This window comes from Leptosomus discolor, chromosome 9 (assembly GCF_034619465.1).
Source record: "Leptosomus discolor isolate bLepDis1 chromosome 9, bLepDis1.hap2, whole genome shotgun sequence".
Classification (NCBI taxonomy): domain Eukaryota; kingdom Metazoa; phylum Chordata; class Aves; order Leptosomiformes; family Leptosomidae; genus Leptosomus; species Leptosomus discolor.
In genome coordinates this window covers 5,367,693-5,391,690 of record NC_141399.1, presented here as the reverse complement: position 1 = coordinate 5,391,690, position 23,998 = coordinate 5,367,693, and the positions used below count along the sequence as shown (strand labels likewise).

Here is a 23,998-nt window from a genome sequence, read left to right as displayed (position 1 = left end):
AGGAGGAAGGCTGCTCCAGCCACTCCTGGATGCAACTGTGGTTCACAGGAAGACAATAGACGCTGGTTGCTGTGCTCTACCTTGCCTGTTATTCCCAATCTTCAGAAGCAAATGAGTAACTGATCTCAAATAATACAGAACAAAGGGAACAATAGGAGCTAGAAAGCAGGCTGGGATACTTGGGAACATGCCTCTTTCTGTTGAGAGACCATCTCACCAGCACGCACGCACGCACTGAGTTGTCCTGTGTCCCCCCACGTCACCTCCAAAAAGCTCAAATGCCAGCAACTGTGGCCTTTTAATAATTTTTTGGGTATCCCCGGAACGAGAAAAAAAAGAAAAAGTTCAGAATAGGAAAAAAAAAAAAAAAAATCACACACACACACACACACACACACAAAAACCCAACCAAAACCCAGTGTCAATTTAAAGATTTAGTATAAACTCGTTCAAGCCTGTGGGAGGAACGCTAAGTGGAAAAAGTAAACACGGTCCCCCCAAGTAGTTCCCCTGGAAGCCGAGCAGGCAGCCAGTGCCTGGTACCGCCGGCTGCCCCGCGCCGCGGGGAGGTCAGCCCAGCTATGCTCAACTGACAGGTTCAGTTTACAGCAGGCCAGCACTTTGTTTGGATATACTGGCCTTGCTCACCGCCAGCTTCACAACAGATGGCTAGAAAACTTTCATTATGTTGCAGAGGGCTGAACTGCAAACAATCGGGGAAAACTGTGAAAAGTTTAACTCTCTGCAAGCCGAGCGAGGAAGCGCTCGCCTCGCCAGCCGGCTTCCCGCTCCCGCCCTAGGCAGGGGCGCCTTTAAATTAATTAAAGCGGGACGGGATGATTAATCATACCTGCGCACGGTCCTGGGGATGCTTGGAAAAATGAACTTGCGATTTGACAAGGTCATTTCAATAAAAGTAGCGTTCCAGAAGAAAACGGACTTTGACGGATTGCAAAGCTGGTTTTAAACCTTCCTCAAGCCTGTGGCTTCAGGAAAGTTATAGAAAGTTTCCCCAATAATCCCCCAACGGGGGTTTATCAAGAGCTTTCTGACGAGTGGTCTTCCATCTCCAGAAACAGAGCCTCCGTCCCTCGAATTCTCACTTCAAACTTTCGCACTCGACGGCAAGAGAAGGCCGCCGAATAATCTAACACGCGGATCTGAATATGATTTATCCAAATCTGTGTATAATTTAAATATTCATTAAATTGATTCGATTCATATGCACCCTAATATCTTTTAACGCTCTAAGGCAGGTTATAAATGCACCTTCTGAGGTTTAATTCAATTGACAATCTTATATACATCTCATCACTGGAAGCGCATTATTTTATATTATTCAAGAAATGAACGAATCTGTTTTCCACAAATGTATTTTAAAAGCAACTCTTTCCTGTTATTGAAAGAAAATTGTGTTTATTACTCCTTTAGCATAGTGTAAACTCATAAACGTCAACAGAGAGTACAAGGAAAACTGTCAACTAAATATTGTTTCCTTCATGAGCTGCTCTTCCAAGTCAATTACGCCTTTCAACTTCTGGGGCATTGTATGATAAACTGGCAGTAAAAATCATTCACATTAATATACCATGGTGCCTTGCCTGCAAAAGGTAATTAAAGAAGTAAATGACTCATAAGAATAGACATATTAGCTGCAAAATGAAAGGCAACTGAGCTGCCACATGAAAATATGTACCATTAAGATACTGCATTTTCATATTCCTGTAATCAGCTTCAGTAGACTAATGCTTATTTAATCCAGTTCTCTGCTAAGTCCATCAACAACTGTTTTTTGCTGTTTTCTCCTTGACTGAACATTATGTGTGCAGGTTTGGAATAAATACTGCAGTAAGATTTTTGCATAGTCAATTGAAGAACAGGTTTTTTATCTTTTAAAAACTATTTTTCTTTCCCACCAAGAGGAATACAGCAGAGAAGGTGATCAAGAAAACACCCATTTTCTGGGGTTCTTTCAGTGCCGATACGCTTTGAGCGAAATATATACCGTGTTCTAGCATTCACCATTTTGATTTGTGAAACTATTAGCAGGAAAAACAAGCCTAATGATTCCATCTTCCAACTTTCCTATTCTTCACGCAGGAAACGCTCTCGCCTTGTTAATGCGGGGTTTCATTAGGGCTGGAAAAATCAGACTTTGAGGCAAGGTGGGGCAAGGAGAGGAGCAGGCACGGCTGGGTTTGCAGAGGAGACGGAGAGGCAGGCTGGGGAGCCCGAGAGGCATCGCCCTCGAATGATGCACAACCAGCCCAGTGACCTGCCCGCCCCAGCCCTGACTTTTGGAAAGCTTCAGATGACAAAAGACCCAAATCCAAACCCACAAAGACGCTGTCCCAGCATCTCACCCTGGCTGCAGGACTGCAAAGCTCAGTGCCAACGTGCTCCTGATTTTTGGGAAGGGCCTTCGCTGGGAGCTCGCCCTGCCTTTTGGGCGATGCGTGGGGCACGTCTCAGACCACCCCTGCTCTGTGGCCGTCATACAAATACAAGCCTTTTGGTAAAGGGTGTTGGGTTTAACTCCCCAAGCCTGTCCTTCTTCTCCCAAGGGGATGGCAGGGAGACGGTAAAATTCAGGGGACAAAGCACACTTGTCTCCATCCTCCAGAACACCGCCCTGGAAAATACTCAAACATTTGTAACTCATCCTGTTTGCGAACAGTAATTAAAATATTCTTTTCATCACAATAATAGCTCTGTAAGGCCGAGATCCAAACTGCTTTTGACTGCGCAGCTACCACAATTATTTCATTTTCTAAAGTATGGGGTGGAGTTAACTCCAGTCCCTCAGCTATCACTATGGAGCGACTGTTGACAAATGCTGACTCTCCTAAATGGCAGACGCTGTGTATGTACCATCCATCCTTTATTTATTGTGCCCGACAGAGGTTTATCCTTGCAAAAAGAGATCTTTCAATAAAAATCTTAACACAATGCTTTGCAACCTGCATTGTATGTTGCTTATTTATGACTACCAGTATGAAATAGTATAAGACTTAAAATGTAGGATCAATCATTATTTAAACTGTATTATTGCTCCTCCATTTGAGCAGACATCACTTTGTGCCCACAATTAATGAGCTCTAGTCCTTCTTCTAATTAAGGAACAAAGGTTCTTGTGCGCAGAGTATAGAGTGACACTGTCTAGAGAACACACATTTAAATAGAAGAGAATCCTTCTAATTACCTTAAAATAGGATTTTTCATATCCAGGAACATAATAGGATCAAGAAATTAGAGCACTTCCAACAGCATTTACAAATAAGTCACTACGAAACACTGTTAAAAGGTAATAATGCATCCTTAAAAATAACGGGATCTTACGGAGACTAGTGCCTAAAACTTCCCTATTTATGTAATTAACCTTTAAGCATTGATAGAGGCAAAATGCAGTACAGAAATTATTTTCTATATGTGTATAGAGACAAATTCCCCAAAAATGAGGAGTTGCCTATTAGAGCATAAAACACTTTAGGCTCGTGCAGATTAGGACGCAAACACGTAATTAAGAAAGTCCGAAAGGTAACCTCGCTTTGTCCAGTAATGAGGGCTGCTAGAAATAGGATCCTGTCTCTTAAAAGTGTTACAAATATACCACACCACTAAATAACCTGCACTGCTGGGAAAGTATACTCGCTATCAAGGGCAAAGCTGCTATACACTGAGGTAACAGTAAATGACAGACTGTTGTTCAAGTCCATTAGCTGCTATGTGATAGGAGCACATTCACTAGCACACGACCTGTGAAAAATCTTAGATCTCTTTAAATCTTTGAATTGGATTGCTGCATTAATTCTTAAGAACTGCAATCCTTCAACCAAGTCAAATTACCCTCATTAACAGGGGAAAAACTGCCTCTGCAATAAGTTAAAAAAAAAGATATTTATTACCTATAATCACTTTCACGTACTTCACCTGGAAGTGTGACAAACTGTGACAACAACTTCAGAGGCTGGCACCAGTTCAGCTGCTGGTGGGGACGGGATGGAGGGGACGCGCGCGCCGCGCACGCGTAGCCGTCTGTGCCTGTGCGTGCACGCTCCTGCGCCGACATCCAGCGTAAATAAATGTGCTTCTTGGGGGAAAAACCTCAATGAATGTTCTAAGAAAAGAAAAATCACTAAGAATAAGCACAGGCACTGAAGCGATCTGTGTGTGTGCCACTGAAATAACCGCAAAAGAGGAGGGGAAATTCTTCAGTTATTCAAGGCTTGATTAGAACACTACTTCATAATTAGGCATGTTACAAGTATTGTCATCAACCAGAAAATTCATGTACTAACTAAAAGGTCTCAGAAGCTGGCTCAAGCCTTCTATTCATTAACAACATCTGCTATTAATGTTTAACCCTCATAAACATGCACAAAACATTCAGCATTCAACAAAGATTAAAAATAAATATTTTGTTGTTCTATTTTATCCGTGTGGCGATCTGCACAGTTCTGCAAATACCAAGAATCGCTAAAACGGCCATAGAGATAACAAGTATTTGGTCTTTGTAGGAAAGAAGATATTTCTTTCTCCAGCCACTGCTTCTCTGCACTTCAGATGTTACAGCTTCTGAGCCAGGCCAGTGCTGCACAATAAGCAGCAACGCAGACACATACATACCCGTACACCTATAGGACAGTATCGATCATTTATTTCAAAGGGGAAACTCCCTGGAATAATTTTGAGGCTGAGTGTTTCAAAGGACCCTCTGTTTAAATTTTTTCTAATTTAAAAATGAGCGTTCCTGGGACGAAAGATTCACTGTGAAACGGGGAGCTAAGTCCAGGACCCAGAAATGACAAACTGGGAGTTTCATCTTCCGTTTTACTGCTGCAAGTCCAGATGAGAGCCCCGATCCCACAGTCAGATCCTAACGAGCAGATCTCTGGAAGAGTCTTTGGAAAGACCCATTTCCACCACTGTGGTCTTCACCTAAGCGTAGCAATCTGCTTGTGCAGGCTCATATACAGCACGGAGACAGAGCTGAGTGGTGAGCTCATGCGACCCTCTAATGACTCCTGGAAACCCATCAGGACATCCCTGTCCCCTTCGCTCTTCCTGCGGCCGGGTGTGGGCAGCACATGTCCCTGCCTGTCCCCACCTCGGCTCACACGGGCAGCCCTGGGCACCGGAGGACGGGGCGGGCAGGTCCCACAGCCCCCTGCCTTCCCCGCCTGCTCCCTCTCGCCCACACCGACCCTGCCACCGTCTCTGCACGAGCTGACCCCCCCCCCCCAAGTCTCCGCAGGGTCCGTGGTACCGGCGTCAGGCGGGCGAAGAGCCAGCCTGTTCGCATCTGACCGTAATATTTTTCATTCGCAGTAACGCCAAAATACCAACCAAGCCACGAAAGTAATGAAAAATACAGCTCTTTTTGTCTTCAAACATGACATTCATGGCGGATTCAGTGTCTGCATGTTGCAGCACGCTCTATTCTTAGCACCGTGCCTTTTAAAGTTAGGCCCATTATTTTCTACGGTGTATCAAGATCAGTATGTATAACATATGCCATATTGTTGACACTTCCCTGGATGTACTGCATGCCATATGCCTAAAGCACTAAAAGGGGTGATGAACAGAGTGGCAATACTGAAAGGAGAACAAGATACACCGAGCATGTTGAATGAATTCAGTTATATAATTCAGCCAATAAGGGTTTCCATACATTTAACAATCTCCTTCCCCCCCCCCCCTTTTTTTTTTTTGCCTCCCTTGTATAAAAATGAATTTAACAACTTTCTGCTGTGAAAAGTTAACACGCTGGACACGTATTCAAAGCAAACATTTAATCACAGTGGGCCCACCAGGTCTAAAAAGTATACATGTAAAGATAGATCATATATAATCACACCAATAAAACAAACAAAAAAGGACAATTCATACATTTTAGCAATAAACTAAAAAAATAAAACACACAGTTCTGCTCCTGCTTCTACTTGTCCTTTATTTTACCTTTCATAAATCTATACCCCAAGTCCAATTCCTAGAACTAGGGAAGATGTCATCTTGCCCATCTTTAAAGGTTTATTTACTAGTTTCCGTACGAAGAATTATTATTTGAAGAACCCAGAAACTAATGCTCTCTTACACTACAGTATTTTTGTCCAAATCTTCTGGAACGGATTATAAAATTGAAATGTAAGAAGGAACACAGCTGAGCTATATTTATAACAAGAACGCTGCTCTTCAGCATCTGATACATACACATGTGTATCCTCATTTCTCTGCCATCCCTCTGCACACTCTAATGGGTACACTAGCAGCATGCTCGTCATTAAAAAAAAAAAAAAAAGGAGGAAAATAAAAAAAAAAAAAAAGGAACTGACTCATCACGGAGAATGGTTTTGACAGGACTCGCATGCAGAGCCCCGGCAGAAAGGTCCAAGCAATTCGCTTCACCACTTGCAACCAGCTACAAATGACATACCTTGGACCGAACGAATAACCGAGGAAAACAAAACCCTGCAAACTCTCGCAGGGGTTCAGGCTGGTTGCACAGATGAACCCAGGCCTAATCTACAAGTTTAGTCCTTGAAGCGATGAGCTACCCGGAGGAAGGAAAAAGATCGGGGATGTCTGGAAAGCAGGTATCGCTACACGAAACTCCTACCAAGTTTCCACTGTCAAGACACCGAAAAGCTTCCCAGGAAAAGCACTGCAGAAATGCCCAGCGTGTGCGCAGGGCACTTCCAGGGGGAGCATCCCGCCTGGCATGGAGCACAGGGGAACGCAGGATGCTCTCCTGGCGTAGGGGGAGCACTGCCGTTCCTCACAGGGATGCTGCTAATGCTCTGGAGCTAATGACGCCAAGCAAAGCTCAAGCTTCCCCCCGTCCTCTGTCGTTAGTGCCACCACACACCCACAGGCAATGGATCAAAGGGGCTATGAGAAGATAAGGAGAATCCATTTTAATTTCAAAACATGTACATTCTGGCACAGGAGATCGCTAAAGAAGATCAGTTCTGTTATGTTTCAGTGGTGTGTTGAAGGGGAATGCTGCATTTTAAATGTACACGCACATAGGTATTTATTTGAGTAAGCAACATCATTAGCAGCATAAAACAACGCAAGAGGAACATGGGACTTTTGTTAAAGTGGAAGGCAGAATCCTCTTTGTGAAAAACATCAAAGAAGAACAACACATGCTCATGTTTAAAAAGAGTCTGTCTAACACAGAACATCAAGACTTAAAAAAAAAAACAACAAACCCCCTTGCTTCACAGTATTTTCCTTAGAAACAAACCCAGCATTTACTGCTGACCAGGAATTAGCCGTCACTGCCAGTTTAAAGCACTGGTTGTACAGTCCGCTAGTGAGTACTCAGATAAAAATTGATACACACAAATTTCACATTATTAATCAAAATTAGGACAACTGGAAGTTTTGTGAGTGGGAACACTTGAACTTCATCAGTACTAGGCCAGAAGGTAAAGCGGGACATATGTCCCAAAAATTTAGAAAATAAAGAGTTTGGATGGGCATGCCAGCACCCACTCTGGTCCTGCTCTGAGCTCTTCTTTGGCGGAAACCAAAGCAAAGCAAAACAAACCAAAACCAAACAGCTTTGTCTTGCAAAAGCCAGGACTGTACAGCTATTTGCACAGTGAATTGGTGAACAGGCATCACCTTCTGTCAGCATCCCTGGGTCTGTGCTTTTAGTACGTTACGCTTGGCAACGCGATGTCAAGTAATGGAGCAAAAAAGCCTTTTACCTTCTGGTCTCTGACTCGGGGCTGGTCCAAGCAGAGCATAGCCAAACTTTCTACTAGCTGTTGGCGACGTTAGTTTGATGGACTTCATCCAGTTCCTTGTGGACTACTGTCCATATTAGGAAAAAATCCCCACTTGACATTGGCACTGGGATCCAGCCCTATCTGCTGACACCGGCAGCATTACAGATTGTTCCTTGGAAGCCTGGTTGAGACACAAGGATCGCAGCCATGCCCATGCTCCTTCACAACTGGTTTCATATAAGGCAAGCAACAATCCTACCAGGGCTAATTAAAACACCTCCTGTGCTTTGTGCTGTAAAAAAAACCCCACACAACACCACACGGGCACCAAAAACACAAGTAAAAAAAAAAAAAAATCCCCTAACCCACCCTTGATGAACTTTGTTTCCTTTTTCGTGCGACGCTGGTGATGTTCACAGGAGAGCTCAGAAGGGTAAAAGGGCATCGGTAACATGGCAGCTATTTAATTCCACCCGGCAGATCCCCGAGACCTGTAACAAGCATCTGCTTCCTACCCATCAGGCCATTAATCACCAAGACTCCTAAAAGGTTCAGTTCATGTGCCCACTCAGAGAACTCATGAGATGCCTGATAGTCATATGTCATTTGAGAAGGGAACAAAACTGTATTCTTCTCTGAACTGATGTAGCTCCTATTACCAAGAGACTATCTCCCTTGGGAGCAACCAGAAGAGAAATGAAGGCGAGCCGACTCAAAGCTCTGCCTCGCAAAGACACATAATCGATGCAGAAGGGGAAGAGAGTTATACGGAATCTGCCACTACCCTTATTTCGCCAATAATCTCGGGGATTGGTGAAAGGCTTTTGAAATAGGTGAAAAAAACATCTTCAATTTTTACTAGATACACCCTAGACAGATGGGCTGCCCTCCAGCAAAGACTGCCCTCCTCCCGGGGTAAGAGCTCGGCAAAAGCAAAGGAGGTTTCCACCACCTTAAAATAAGACTATTTCTACTAGTGATTAACGTCGCTCTTCTTGGGACTTTTTGAGCAGCTGGAGGGGATGCTTAGGCACCATGCGTGCTTGCAAATCCTTTGCTTCCCTTGATAGCCACTGCTTCAAAATCTTGATCATTATCTATCGATGCTCTTAAAAGCCTGAGAGCTACCCACCCAGGAGACAACTCCAGCTCCTTACCACTGCAACAGCACCCATAAGCCCAAGTTCAAACGCACAGGGGTCCTGGGTGCCTGGGGGACGCAGGCTCTGTCTTGCTTGGGACTTGGCAGTTGTGAACTGGGGGTGAACTGACACCCTCTCCCCCCGCCTCCCCAGACCCGGCTGAAATCTGAAATATATATATATATATATATATATATATATATATATATATAACTTGACAGTGCCATTTCCTGGAAATGACAGCTGAAAAGAAGAGTACAAAAAAGGGAAACACGTACTTTCGCAGCTTAAAAAACAATACGGTCATATCGCTCTGCGTTTGGTGGAAAATCAAGAAAGAACAAGCCATCGTTTATCCTGCCGTCTTGCTGCTTCTTACAGCTTTTCTTCATTTAATTACTGCTCTATCAGGTAAACTAATAGATAAACCAGACAAAAATATAAAAACCTAAAAGCACCTCAGCAATCGTTTTACAGTCTCATTAGTTTTCCTGGAAATAGTCCATGCCTCAATAGAAATGTTATCCACATTCTTCCCTGCCCCCAAAATTCAGCAACAACTTTTTTTTTCCTCAAATTACACAGTGAAACTAAGTTTCGGGCAGCCTGGCATATTCACTGCCACTCAATACTTTATCTGGCTCACTGGCACCTTTTGATCTCCGAGGCTTTGGAAACACTAAGCTGAACGGATCTCCTGCTGTAATTCATAATTACCAATTCACAGCATTTTTCAACACTCCGTAGATGCCAGCCTGCTGCTTAGCAGTTAGCATACAATTGAAAAATGCTGAAATTTGATAGCCAATTGTGATTTTTTCAAAGTTTCCCCCATTCCTCCAGAGGGCTACAAACACCATACTGAGCTGCTGCTGTTAGCAGAGAGCCAGCTTGGATGTTTGGTGCTCCAAAGAGCAAAGAGGAGGCAGAGGGGCTGCTTTCAAAGAGTTTACAAGGTTGAAAAGGGGTTTATGATACATAACCGGCCCTTTTTAGGTTCAAAAATCCTCTTTTCCCATTGAGCATCACCATTACCCCTATTGGTTTCATCTGCCTGCAGCTGCTCCCCAGCAGGCAGATACGAAACGCGGCTCTGTGGGTGACAGCCGTGCTCAGCCCTCGTCTCTTGGCGTGAACTTGTCACCACAATGATCTCGCTCCAAGGCGGGAGAAATGCAAACGACCACCGCAGGCCACAGCTCGGTCCCGACCCAAACTGGAGCCCACGGAGGGGGCAAAGCCGCCGGTGCGGAGGCCAACGGGGTCGTCCCAGCGGCCACCTTTGTACCCAGAAGACAATCTTGGCCATTGTTCCACAGTCATGAAAAATTAAGCTGGATGCTTAAAATTCCCCGCTCTCAAGTTTTGGTACGAGGCCCCGTAGTATATTTTGCTCTTGTGGCTTACCTACAGGACCTAGAGCAAAGGAAGTCTGTGCTGGGACTGAATGTAAAATATGGGACCTTACAGGCTGGAGAGAAAGTCTTAACCAGAAGCATTTGAATTAAAATAAGTGTTTCACCAGTGATCCTTCATTAAGCTCGTGTCCCAAGTTCTCCTGCAAACTACTAGCAACGCACGCCCCCTCTGAAATGATCTTAAAGTCCTTCAATGAAATTAAAAAGCCTCTTCTCCACCACCCGGATTTTACAGATGGGACAACTAAAGCACAGAGACGAGAAGAGTTGAACACTGAAAACAATACTCATGAACTATGAACAGACAAGGAGTTTCAAATGTTTAAAATTAGAATTAGATGCAAGAAACCTTTTCTCTGGTTGTTTACTAAGCATAACTAAGCTCAAACACTTTCTCGTTCTCTCTTCAATATAATCAGTGGACTTACAAATTGGTGAAGCCTCATGTTCAATTTTTGCTGCTGAAAACAAGACAAAAAAATATTCCTTTTAGTCTTTAAACAACCTTAAGACACTCTAGAGAAACATTCAGTATTTCCCCGCTGGGCAGGGAAGCATGCCAAATCACCAACATCCCACTGGCTACAGCCTGGCTGTGCTGCCCGTTAACACCGCACACGCGTCCTCCAAACCATCACGTGCAAAGGGAGACCAGACTAAAATACTGCTGAGACTTCGGAGAAGTTCAGGTCCAGACCCACGTCCTTGTTTTGCACCTCAGGTTTATATCTAAACCCAAGTAAGGATTCTCTTGGCTTCTTCCAAAGAATACTCTTACGACATAAGACTCAAGAACCGATAAAAAAGGTCATTTCACAATATCTCTAGCGTGCCACCGATCATTCGAAGGGCCTTGAGGCTGCTGCAGTCCCACTACAGTCCAGTAGCTTTCCCACCCTGCTGGTTTTCAATTGACACCCTCTGTGTCGATATTTTTTTTTCCAACTTAGGCCTGATGACATTTTTTTTTAAACTTCCCCTCGCAGCTGATGTCTTCTGCTCGTGCCACCGCTGGGTGCCAGCAGCACCGCTGTGGGCTGGGCACGGCTCTGCTGGAGCCCACAGTGGTGGGGCAAGGGGTCTTCTCCTCCGTATCACCCACTGCACAGGGCTCAGGAGAAGGGAGAAACTTAAGTTTAGATGGAAGAAGCCAAAAGAGGGAAAAAAGGGGGAAGAAAAAAAAAAACCCAGGAGGCTGTTGACCTGTTGATCAGGATCCCATAGCAACAGCTAATCTCACTGATTTGCCGCGGCATCCACCACTTGCTGACCAATCTGAGTTCTTCTTGCACAAAAGGCAACAAGAATGACCCTCGTGGACATTTTGCCTGTCTAAGCCTGAAGACTGCTTGGAAGACAGAATATCCGAGACAGGGGAAACGCTCCCTTCATCTTCGCTCGGCACGACTGGGACCGTCATCAATTCATTCTGATTTTCAGAAATTTTGGGCGCAGGCCCAAAGGCCACGAACCGCTCGCAGATGGACCTGCAGCACCGAGGGTGCCCACCAGCACACCAGCCCACGCCACCACGGCCTCCTGCCCCGCTGCTGACGTGCTCGGTGGCGAGCACAGGACGGGCACATCTACTCCCGAACGGCTACAACCTCTTAACAACTTCTGCGCGGTCCATGACTGCATCAAACACAACCGTCCTGGCCCCCCACCCTGGTTTCCGATGCAGAACAGCAATGGGTGTTACTAAGAGAAAAGAGCTGCAGGGAGGAAACGGGTGGAAGACCTCCACTTAAAATACACTTACCTACTGCAAGTGAAATTAATAGCCATAAAAAATAAACTTGTTTGAAAAGTTTTCCTTTGCAAAATACCTACAGCCTGCCCCACCAGCAGCGTCAGAAAGAAGTTTTCAAATGGACAACGGCTAAATGAATATATCTGCTAAAGGAATCATTTTTTTTGTGCACTCCAAGGTTATGTGTTTAGCAGGCTTCGATACTTCAATGAAAAATTGAGGTGGCAATGATTTGCAGACTAAATTAATGTTAAATACTTCAAAGAACTGGACAAACAAGTCAGCAGCAAAAATTTTATGGGTTCACTTCCTTCAAGGGAACTTAAAGAGCCAGCATTTTATTGCTGTGAATTCTAGTCACTCCTTTTACCCCTCAGCATCTGTTTGAAATATGTAGTAGACAATTGCTTTTTTGGCTCTGACTCAGGTGGTTGAAATACAGGACAAACAGACTACTGTATATAAGCTTTCCTCCAGCAATGAAAATTTTTATTAACTCTCTTGCATAGCAAACTCGGCTGCCTAGCTTCCAATCCCTATAGAATCATCAAGGAATGTGGCTAGTTATTAATTCTGGTGGTCAAGCATGGGGTGGATATGCTGAGACTTGTCTGCAGTATGTAACCTCACATTTCGGGGGAAAAAAAAAAAAAAAAAGGGAGGGAAAAAAAAAGCTACAGAGGGAAGGAAAAAAATAAATGAGTTCTGTTTAGTTCATCATTCACATGTGTAAAATTCCAAGCTAAATACTAGCTCTGTACATAAATATGTCAGCCTTGTCAAACGCTCCAGCCAAAGAAAACATGGCCCATGGTGGAGGGGTTCAGAATTACCCTCAGAGCCACGAACCTGCCCCACCTTCTGCCACCGTGTCAAATTCAGGAGTTTTCTCACTTCGGTGCTCCATAGAAACAACTTGCAAACACTGCCCAAAAACTGCCCTTCTCACCCCACCCAGCTGAAGGACGAAGGAAAAGAGAAGAACAAGGAAAAAGGTACATAAAACCAAAAGGAAGGCCCTCGATCCCCAGGAGACTTCATTAAGAAGAATCTTGCCCATTTGCAGCTCCTATATTCGTTGCTTCTCCATCCCCAACACTACCCGTGTAGCGGTGACCACTTTTGCAAAGCTTTTGATCACTGACAAGTGATGCAAGATGGTTTCCAACGTTTAACATTGAGGAAAACACCCTCTTTAAGTTGTGGTTATGGGCTAATCTGAGCCAACCTTTGGCTGTTGTGGTGTATTACAGGTTGTTTTTAGCCTTCTGTTGCGTTTCCAGTGTCATAAATACCTAATAGCAGCGGTCAACATTTAAAAATAAACATTTACCACGTAATTTCTACATAGAACAACTGTCTGAAATCCCACTGCTCTGTAGATACTACCAATTTTTGTATTTTTAATGGATGCTTAGCACTTAGACTATTAAATGGCTGGGCTTTGCTTAAAGGTCCCCTGTAGTTTTGCTGTATTTCTGAGAAACAAGGCAACAGTCTATAGCTGGCTGTCTATTTGCTCAAGCTAATTTCCGCACCAACAAATTTAATAGTTTAAATGAGTCTGTTCCACCAATGCCATAAATCAGAGTACGTGACTGCAACGCGAAGAGCCATCGAGGGCTGCACATCGCCCAGTCCTCTGTATCATGACATGTCCCATGATGCTGAATCTCCCTGTTCTGATACACCACAACCTGAAGCCACGTCCTTACACTGTTTTTTGGGCATCGCAGCCTACAGCTATCCATTTGACCTTCCACATCTCTTCCAGTTTCCCCATGGGAAAGCAAAGAAGAGGACGCTTCTCAACCCTTCCCCTACAACTGCAGTTGCTGGATGAGAAGAATGCGACTCTTATCTCTCCTATTTCGTACTGCCAGTAAAAAGCAGAGCTTCCCTTCCAGCTTTCGGCTCCTGCTCACCACTTCATCGGGAGCGCAGGCCCTCCGGCACCTCGGTTCATCTGGCGAGCACTCGCTGTGCTGCTGAACGTCAGCTCACGCAGGGAGCGCCCGTCACCCAGCCCTGGCCGCCTCTCCAGCAGCTCCCTCGCAGGCAGATACGATGTTAGAAGCTCCACACAGGGCTCTCTTGAGATGGTGGCCCAAGGGCATTGATACCTATCCTGAGGCCTGTTTCTGTGCAGATGGCGAGTGTCCCAACGGCTCTGAGCACACCGGGTACCGGCTGCCACCAGCACCCTCCAGCTCCCGCTGGGGTAGCCATGGTGGCTGACAAAACTGTGCCCAGTGTCTCTGGGCATCTCATCAAAAAGCACTGTAGCTGTGCAGCCTCACAGACATGTGACTACTATAACTCAACTGTGGCTAATTAATTCTTAGAAAGGAATTGTTCAAAGCTGGAATCCACCAGAACAAGAAAGGTCAAGCCCTGTAACCCTTAGGAGACAACCTCAAACCCTCTCCGCAAACGAAGCCCGCCACGCACACGGTCTGGTAAGAAAGCGATTTTGATGCACAGCCACCACACACTTTCCCATGCCTACCGAGTCATGCTGACTCCAAAAGAAAAGAGCACCCTCTCCATGAAAAGGTAGGTGCTAGATTAAAAAATGCAAATTATCCTGAGGAAATCTTGGAAAATGAGGTACAAGTCCATGTGGGAAAAGGCCATTCATACCATTTGTCAACTTTTCCTTAAATCGTTTATCCAAAACAGTCAGCAAACCATGCCAGTAACATAAAGTAATGGTACTTCAACCAAGCTCTGAAAGCTACACCCACAGGACTGCAAACTCCGTATGCCGTTCAGTGACGAGCAGTCAGCTCTTGTCACCGTGTAGATAAGGAAAGGACGCAGATGAAAAGGACGCTACCATGCAGTTTGCAACCTTCCCCAATATACAGGATTTCAGAAAGTCCAGAGACACAATTATAGTCTATAGAGAGCTCACAGTCAACCATTTTATCCTTTCAATATGGTACTTGCGAGCAATACATATACTGAAACCACAGCCAGATATAAATGGTCCTAGAGGCAGAAGAATCCATAAACTTTCCAAGTAAACAGGCAGCATTTTCTGCCTAAGCATTTTTGGTTTATGCAATAGCATGGCACGGCCCGAGCACACTCCTCTGAGCGCGCAGGTCTTCAGTTACCACAAAAGGGCTCCTGCCCTCTCCAGCTCCCCACACCTTCTGAGGTGCCTGAAGGAATCCTCTAGGTGCTTTACAGAAAGTCGTGCTAATCTGTTTCTTAGGCAAACAAAGCACTAAATAGAAGTGCCAGATTAAATACTACACGTAATTCTCACCATAAATTGTAGAAACAGTTAAAAGCAAAAGCACTGTAATAAATTGTTCCTAGCGTTGCCTAATCCTGCAGCCCCAAGCCTAAGGATCTGCTTCAGTGCTGGTGTGGCCTCACCCTGTTACACAGCGGTTCCCTTTTGTGGAGGTGAGATGCTCGGCTACAGGACCACACAGCCTTTGCCCGGCAAATGCTCATTATGACTTCAACACCTCGTCCTGGCAAACATCACCCTGAGAAGGAGACAGGGCAGGTAACCACATCTCGCCACTGCTAGAGCCCTGGCAGGCATCTCCTCCTCGCTCTGCCATCTCGTCTTGTTCAGACAAACCACGGCGCAATGCGGGAGCGGCAGGGAAGGAGAAACGACGTGGTAGGCTAGAGATGGATGAACTAGTTTTATCAGCAATACTTGACATGCAGACACACAGACTTTTCTCGAAGACAAGCACCGATCTTCAGAATTTGTTAAAATCGTGCCCTGCCAGTCATTTTCTACCCTGAAAGCGCCCCTCGAAAAACACAGCAAAACTCTGAGAAACCTGCCTGCTTCGCTCATATTCCGTTTTCTGGATAAAACTGTGGCCTTTTAATTTAAATGTTGCCACCTGTCATCTTTAGTCTTTTTTTTTTTTTTTTTTTTTTTTTGTCGCCTCCACTGTTAATTCTCATTTAAGATTCAATTTAAATTCCCAGAATGAAGCTGGATCCTGCAGTACGAATTCAGGGTGTTCCACAGAACAGTTCTAAAAGTTGCCAAAGCAGCAAATTGCCTCAGCTAGTTGCATAACTTAATTATGGTTTATCTGATAAAATGCCACCTTCGTACAAGAGACCCCAAATAACATGGTTTCCCTGAAATATCCGGAGTCTAATTCATCTGTTTTACTCCTGCCTTATGCTGGCTTAGCACCACCGGCAACAGCAGCAGTGTTACACTGACGTGAAGCTGAGATAAATCCACGGAGAGACAGACACACTGCAAACACACAGAAATTAATGTGCTTTTCACTGCTGTTCGTGTACAAACATACAGGGAAAAAAAAAACAACACAAAAATTTTTCTTTTCTTCCTTGCTTTTTCCAAGTTCCTGGCTATCACTCTGAAATGTAGATATTCCCATCATGCCTCGGTGTTTTTCAGCCCCATGATGCCCTCACTTTTGATTGTATAGATGAAGTTGAAGTGCACAGGGTATTTACTGATCCAGTTATCTTGTTCTGTGACAGGCAGAATCAATCAATCAAGGGGCCAGCTTTACGCTTACGTATTCCAGGCACATCTCCGCACTTCAGGATACGAGATCACAGTGTTATCCAGCCAAATTTGATCAACAAATGCAGTTCCCCTGTGCCACAGCAATCTCAGATGAAGATGTTATTATGTGGAACTGAGCAAAGTGATAAAGACAGTACAGAAAAGGGAGGAAAAGTCCAGCTGGACCTTTCTGACAGCCTCTATATACTATGGCTGCAGCATCCCTTTTTCTGAGGCTAAGAAAAATAGCACATTCCCGAGTAGCTGTTGCAAAATGCTTTCTGGCCACCCTGTATCTGTTCGTACTTAAAGAAAGAAACATTACGCCACGGAGTTTGCCAACGTATCCTTAAATGCTGGACAACAACATTTACTACCCTTGCCGCTGTATTTACGCAGATTTTTATAACACAGGACCACATACTGCATTTTTCACTACTCTGTTGTGATCGAGCATATCAAAACCTGAAAGCCCAAAAGTACATTTTAAAATCACAGCTGGCTTAAGCAACATTTAATTTTTTTTTTTAAACCCCAGCTAGAAAAAGATGCACATGAATGCGTAAATATTTAAGTCTGTCTCAAGGAGAGTTGACACCACGTTTTTATTTTGCCAATAGCTTTTCACTTTGCTATTGCCCTACAGTTTTTTTTTTACATTATTTAATCCAAAGTACCATCTTTTTGATTCTACCTTTCTTTGCATTTTAAATCTTTAATGGGAGCCTTTGGCAGTCCATGGGCACAATTATTAGATATCTGCAGAGAGAAATTGAAAAATTAATCATACTTTCCATTTTATATTTCTGTACTATACATAAAAATTATCTGGTCTTAAAGCTGCATTCTGTGGTCTTTCGATATTCTCTCCCCAACACAGTAAATACTATGCAAGAATCCCTATATCTTGCACTCAAATCTCTCCAGCTAAACAGTTATATGGAGAATGCTGTGTTCTCTTTTCAAGTGCAAAATTTATTTCAGATCATTTTTCAATTAAAAGGTATCTGCTGCTACTTCTTCTGTTATGGACTGCCTAAAAAAATCAGGGTAAAAAGTACCCTAGACTAGTCATATTGATGATATTTAAGTTGTTTGTTACCCTTTTATGGGCTTGAGTACTTAAATTACAGTTTTTCACAACTGTATGCAAAATGTGTAACATAATCCTTACGCAGTTTATTATAGAAACTGATATATGCATTAATCTGACCTTTGTCTAAATAGACCCTTAACCACAGGAAAAAAAATCCAAAGGCATCTATCAGCATGTGAGCAGTATCAAAACTGCTAAATCTATTAACTTTGTTTTCCTTTCACTATTATTAAACTGGAAAGCAAAATTCAACTGGAAAATTATGCCATTTGGGTTCCCTTGTCATCATGTAGTAAGTATGAGAAATATATGTGCAATAGCCAAATGGCCAATAGACAAAACACCCACTCCAAGTGACGTACTGTTTTCCATACCACTCAGACAAAATCAAAACAACAGAGCTGTTGCAAACAAAAACAAAATAACATTTCCCATAAGCATTCCAGACAGAGAAAATTTACAGGAAAAGAAAGCTGGGAAAAGACCCAGAGCGAAGGGAGTGTTTGTACCTCCAGCCATAAAACCCGCTTCTGCAGAGCTGGTAAACAACAGTTTAACATGAAAAACACACAAAGGCTAACAATTGATTAATTGTCAAACTTTGGAGTTAAAGATTTACATCCGAGGAGAGGGCTGCCTCGGTGGCGGGGAGGGCCGGCTGCCCACCACCCGGGCGCAGGCAGGGTGCAGGCAGGGCTGCCCGTCCCTCCTGCCCCCCCCCTGCAAAGGCAGAGGCACCCAAGGAACTTGTTTCATTCAGAAAAGAGCATGATGCGAGCCGGCATGGGGAAAAGCACCGCGATAAAGCGAGGAGGGGAAAGTAAACAATCAGGTTGATTGCTTCAGAGCAGTATGTTCTGCAGGGACTTAAAAAAAAAAAAAAAAGAAAATCCAGCTTTTCTTTTTCTTTTCTTTTTTTTTTTTTTTTTTTTTTGGAAAGTCCTTCCAACTCTCTGTGCAGCCGGGCGGAATAACAACTTTAAAAAGTGAAGATGTCGCTTTTTTATAGCTGACTCACATTTATATAACTTTGTTAATGCATCTGCTCCCTGGAAGTTACAGTATCTGTGTTTAGCGGCGATACCTGCCCATAAATCGTGGCAGCGCGGCGAATATCAACAGCTGCATTTTACTATTTCAGCCCGTCAGTTTACAGTGTCTCCATCACAGCGAATTCCTGTCAGCTGCACTCTCGCTAACACAATTCCTATGTTTTGCCTGGCAGTAAATGGACGCTCCTGCCCCAGCATCATCTAAACAACTCTGTTAACATTTGCCCCCGAGCGTCTCTCTCTTTGTCCAGTCCCTGTCTTCTAACAGATGTCATCCAAGTCTAATCAAGCATAAAATGGTCATAAATATTTCTTTCTGGTAGATTTCACATTCGCATTTCATGCAGGGACATGATATTTTTCTGCTACCTCCAGGGAGTACCTAATGCAAAAACCAGTTACTTACATTCAAGGCTCATGTTCCTTTAGTAAAATGCAGCACATGTTCTCAGTTCAAAGACATAAAAAGGCACAAGACTTTATCTTCTTTTGTTTAACTGCACCTTTTTTTTTTTTTTTTTAAATAACGCGTGCCACAGCTTCCATCTAGGTATGACATTGTCCTTTGCTGAACAAGGAAACACACAACCACACTGTGCCGAATTTTGACCCTACCACTCTCCCAAGCACAAACATTTTTGAATTTCACACTCCCATCTCTTGATTTGTCACACAAAAGACAAGTACTTTTTTTTTTTTCTCGGCTATTTCATTTAACAAGCTATTTAAAGACTTCACAAGATTAGAAAGGCACTTCTCCATTTTGGTTTATTTTATGCCATATTTCGCAACCTACATCATCATATTTTTTTTAAACAGTTAAATGATTCTAGGATACAAATTTAAGGGTCATGCCTATTTAACAGTTGCTAAAGATAATCATGAGATATAAGCAATTCCCAGTATTCAAACTTTGAAACTATTCAAGATAATTAATTTTTCTTAATGTGAGAATCAGCAGAGAAATTATATTTACCCTTCGTAAACTTGGTAAATAATACGTCAGACTGGAAATAAAACTAACCCTGGATTATTCACAAAGCCTTATTATTTCTTGCCCTGTTATGTTTGTCAAAGCAGAAATATGACATAGCTACTTAAAGTGAACCACACAACACTTAAGGATATAGATCACAACAGCGAAGCTGTTTTTCCTCCTCCTTCTCCTCCGAGCCTAATATTTGATTACTGTTAGTCAAATCAAGCTTTCAGGCAAATAATCTCCATTTTTTAAGTTAATGAGATGTGGTCATGTCGACAACAGCTTGCAGAAACTTTTAATTCCAATTCCTGCAGGCTGTGCTGGCCTCTTTTACAGCAACCACTGTATGAATGAGTCAAATTTGCCAAAATGGCTTATGTAGACAAGTGCACACTTTAAAGAGGCACTAATTAAAAATACCCACTGGTATCATAATTTAAATACCATGAAAATAAACTGTAAAAGTAGCTCAGCTACAATCTTATGACTTTCCTTAGAGCTCGTTTACTTTAACTAGATGATGTTTTACTGCAGATGTATTCCTAGCTAAAAACAATTTTACGTCTTGGAGGAATTCAAGATTTTGATATAATTAAACAATTTATGTTAATATTTGTTTCACATAAGCTATTAAGCAAGCCCCCCAGAACAAGTGCTAATTGAGAAAGATGCAAAGAAGTAGAGTGCTGAAGTAAGCAGCAAATTTGTACTGTTGATTTACTGCTCTATCTGCAACTTCCCCCCTCATTACAGCTCTCTCTCCCTCTTATTCTCTGCTATAAGGCTCCCAGCTGCACTGAATCCCATTAAAACACTTTCCTTGGATGCTATTATCTACTGCTTGCCTCAAAAAAGGAAGAAGAGGAAAAGGGAGAAAGAGAGGTGGAGCTTGGTATTATTCTCGATGCACTCCCCTGGCCACAACTTCTCCAAAATCCCTTTTGTCTTTCTGATTTTTTGGCAAGGAATGCGAGCGGCACAGCTGTAGTCTAACAAAAGCAGACATGAGACCAAAAATAAAATTTAAAAAAAGTTGGTGCTGAGAGGGTTAAACCTATTTAAGGGGTTAAATATGCAATTACCGCTGACTAAAACCAGAGAGACATATAGATAAATAGAAGAAATGAAGTCCCCAGGTTCCATTCAGAAGCCTTCATCACATTACTACCAGACAGAAAACTCTTTAAGTACCATTTTCAGATGTTAAATCATTGTTCGTGCAGCACATATTCTCACTATTCCTGGGGGAACAATATCTGAAGACAGCGTGCTAACAAATGCAATCCAGTAAACAGGCATTTTTCCTCTTGTTGTTAGTACCTTTGTGTTCCAGCTCCCAGCTCTGTCATCCATGCCTTCTCTCTGCTTTGAAGTTAAAGTACTGAATGAGCGTTGTCATCTATTATCCAGAGTGTGCATGTAGATTATAAATAAGAAATAAAAGTGACTTTCAGTACACTGCTTTTGCATTAGCAAGTTGCCTTCTCTGTTACCTCCTCTGTCCTTCATACTTTGCTACCAACATTATATTAAAAACCTGACTTTAAGTGTTTCTTGTAGAATGCTATAAAATATGCACACAGCAGAGACAAAAGTTTTATTGAAACAAACAAGTCCGGCAGTTTAACCAGGTTCATGAGTTCAGCTTCAATAGACTGTTTAACCCTTATCTGCAGATGTCCTTCAGGCCCCTGACACACTAATTGCATCCCCGGCTTCTTTTGCATGTATGCTACTGAAAACAGAGCTATTAATTACACTATTTACAGAGAGTGTCCTTTTCTCCTATTGATCAATTATTTATTAATATTTTCCAGCGTAACGATCTCATCACATTTTTCCTTTTAAGGCCTGGAATACACACTTTTCGCATGCACAGCAGCGCTGACCTATTTCAACTGCATCTGCTTGTACCTGGTCAGAAAACTCTTCTCCACAAACGTAACTACATCAGAGACTTAGAAATGTTTCTCCCGCTGCTTCACCTGAAGGAAGAGGTGAGCAAAGACAATCTGCACTTTCAGTGGCCAAACCTCTCGGCCTTCCCTCTGCCTTCAAGCTGGCTTCACCGAGAGCTGCAGCAGGGCTACAGAAGTTCTGCAGCAGAGACAGTTTCATTTGGAAACGGAGATTACTGAGGTCTGGTGTCTTAATCCACACGTGCTGCCTAAACTGCGGCAGTTTAGGAAACAGAAAGGCGTCTGAAGCCCTGAGGGGCGGCGGGCACCCAGAGAACCACACACCAAGGATGTGCATAGAGAGCTTTGTCCTGGCCCTGCCCCGGTGGGGAGTCCCCCTGGGCCACCTCCAGGCAGGGGCACAGTGGACTTGGGTCTCGTGCACCAACTGTCCAGATGTGCCCCTGCAAGAAAAAAACAGGTTCTGGGGAAATCTGAGCAAAGCCAAACCAGGCTGAGCCCAAAACAAGCACTGCACGACAACCTGGAAGTCACAGCCAGCTTCGGGAACAGGTGCACAAATCTGTTATTCTAAATCAATAATAATAGATATTTTACACCTAATAAATTCCTCATTATTTTGGGGAACACCCATTTTAGAGGACCCAAAGCATTCTTATGCACCTAGCTTCCCTTCACATCTACGTTCAGCTCAAAGTCTCGGCAGACATTAACTCTTGCATGACATCTGTGTTGTTTCAAGATGATGGGAACACAGAGGCCTGAAGACCAAAGCTCCTCTGGAGAGGGAGTGGAAAAGGCTGGACAGGATGCACTGCGCAGGGAAAAATAAAATCCCTCTGCACAGCTCCCTGCCTTCATTTTGGGGCAGAAGGGAATCCCCTCGGCTCTTCTGGCTGGGCAGCAAGATTTGCGGTACATCTGTGGCCGAGTATGGGTTGGTCAGGTAAGGAATCTGCAGGGCAGGCACAGAGGAGCTCTCCTTCCCTTCATCCCTCCAGGTGTCCTGGATCTTTCTTCCTTTCATCCTTTTTGATAAACAATAGTGATATACGGAGGTTCAAGCACAGCCCAGTGATTTTCACTCGGACATATGGGAGCCAGTCCTTTCCTAAAGTGCTTTTGGCAAATGGTTCAAGTCCCTGCAAAGACCGGGGCAATCTAGTAATGATTTCCAAGGCTGTCACCTACTGCCTGTCCGTAACATCACAAAGAAAACAAACAGATGGAGAAAAATGGAATAGAGGAAGAGGTACATAGCCCTTCCTCCCCTCTACCAGGGTAAGATGGAAGTGTGATCGTGCTGAACAATCTTTCATTAGCAGATAGCACACCTGCAGGCTGCTCCAACAGCCTGGAGAACCCCACTCTCCTTTCCCTTAGGTAAGGTAGCAGTGGGTGGTGCCATCTCCGGATGCACGAGGAGCATCGGCAACCCCACGTGAGCGCGAAGGGAACGCTGCTGATCCCTCCACCAGTGCCATCCTAGGGTGCCCCCAGGCACAGGAGCTCCTCCTGCTCTGGGAAAGCACCAAGTGTGGGGCCTGACCACGCCATAACCCTGGGGAAAGGGGCAGCCCTTGCGTCCCTGGCATTCAGGATCCCTAGTGTCCCCGTAGCGTTGGCGTGCAAACGAGACACGACTGCAACGCGGTCACCACCTCAGCCGCCTGCACGGGGTCAATCACTGGTAGAAATACAGCAAGTACCAAACCAGATGCTTGGAGCACAAATCAAAACAAATGCCTGTGCAGAGCGTCCTGGGGCGTATTCCCAGCGTGTCCGAGTACTTTCTCCGGCACAGTCCTTGGCTTCATTTTGGCCTGGGTGTCTCTGGCCTTAAGGGACCTCAGCGGCATCACCAGCAAGTGGTCAGCCTTTCTTCCGCTGATCCTGAATAGCGAGATTTCAAGGGGCCAGAGAGAAAAAAGAAGTCAAAAAAAAAAAAAAGATAATCAATGCTTTAACTGGTAGCTGCAGCGTTGCCTCCGAGGACAGCATGCCAGAGATTTCCCAAAAAGCTCCGGTGGCTTTGTTCAGACACCACGGTCCTACCCACTGGATGTCTGTTGCTCCGGGAGGTCTGTCCCTGCCCACCACAGAGGAGAGTATAAAGGAGTATTTTTTACTCTGGTAGGGGCCAGTTTTCCACCCACCTCCTGTCCACAGGACTGAACAAACCGAGCCCCAGTCCGTCTCCCTTACTCGGCAAGTTTGTATCTCACCCAAGATTACTAACAAGTAAATACTCCCAGGTTTCATGAGTTCATTTAACAATAGCTGTATCTCCCCATCACGAGGGGATCAGCTCCTAAAGACAAGATCAGAGAAGGTGAAAAGCTGGTCTTAGGAAACACGAGATCAGG

The 23,998-nt window shown here is 44.0% G+C and overlaps 1 protein-coding gene across 10 annotated transcripts in view; it reads right to left on the bottom strand.

The window, feature by feature from the left end:
- The window catches only part of FOXP1 (forkhead box P1), a 164,291-nt gene that overhangs the window by 126,811 nt on the left and 13,482 nt on the right, over positions 1 to 23,998 (bottom strand). For 5 of the 10 annotated variants that reach the window (XM_086469964.1, XM_086469961.1, XM_086469966.1 and 2 more), the window contains exon 2: positions 5,743 to 5,748. The exons of the other annotated variants lie outside the window; for them this stretch is intronic. In XM_086469964.1, the coding sequence (XP_086326090.1) occupies positions 5,743 to 5,748 (6 nt within the window). The remainder of the gene's footprint in view (positions 1 to 5,742; positions 5,749 to 23,998) is intronic. 10 annotated transcript variants of the gene reach the window in all.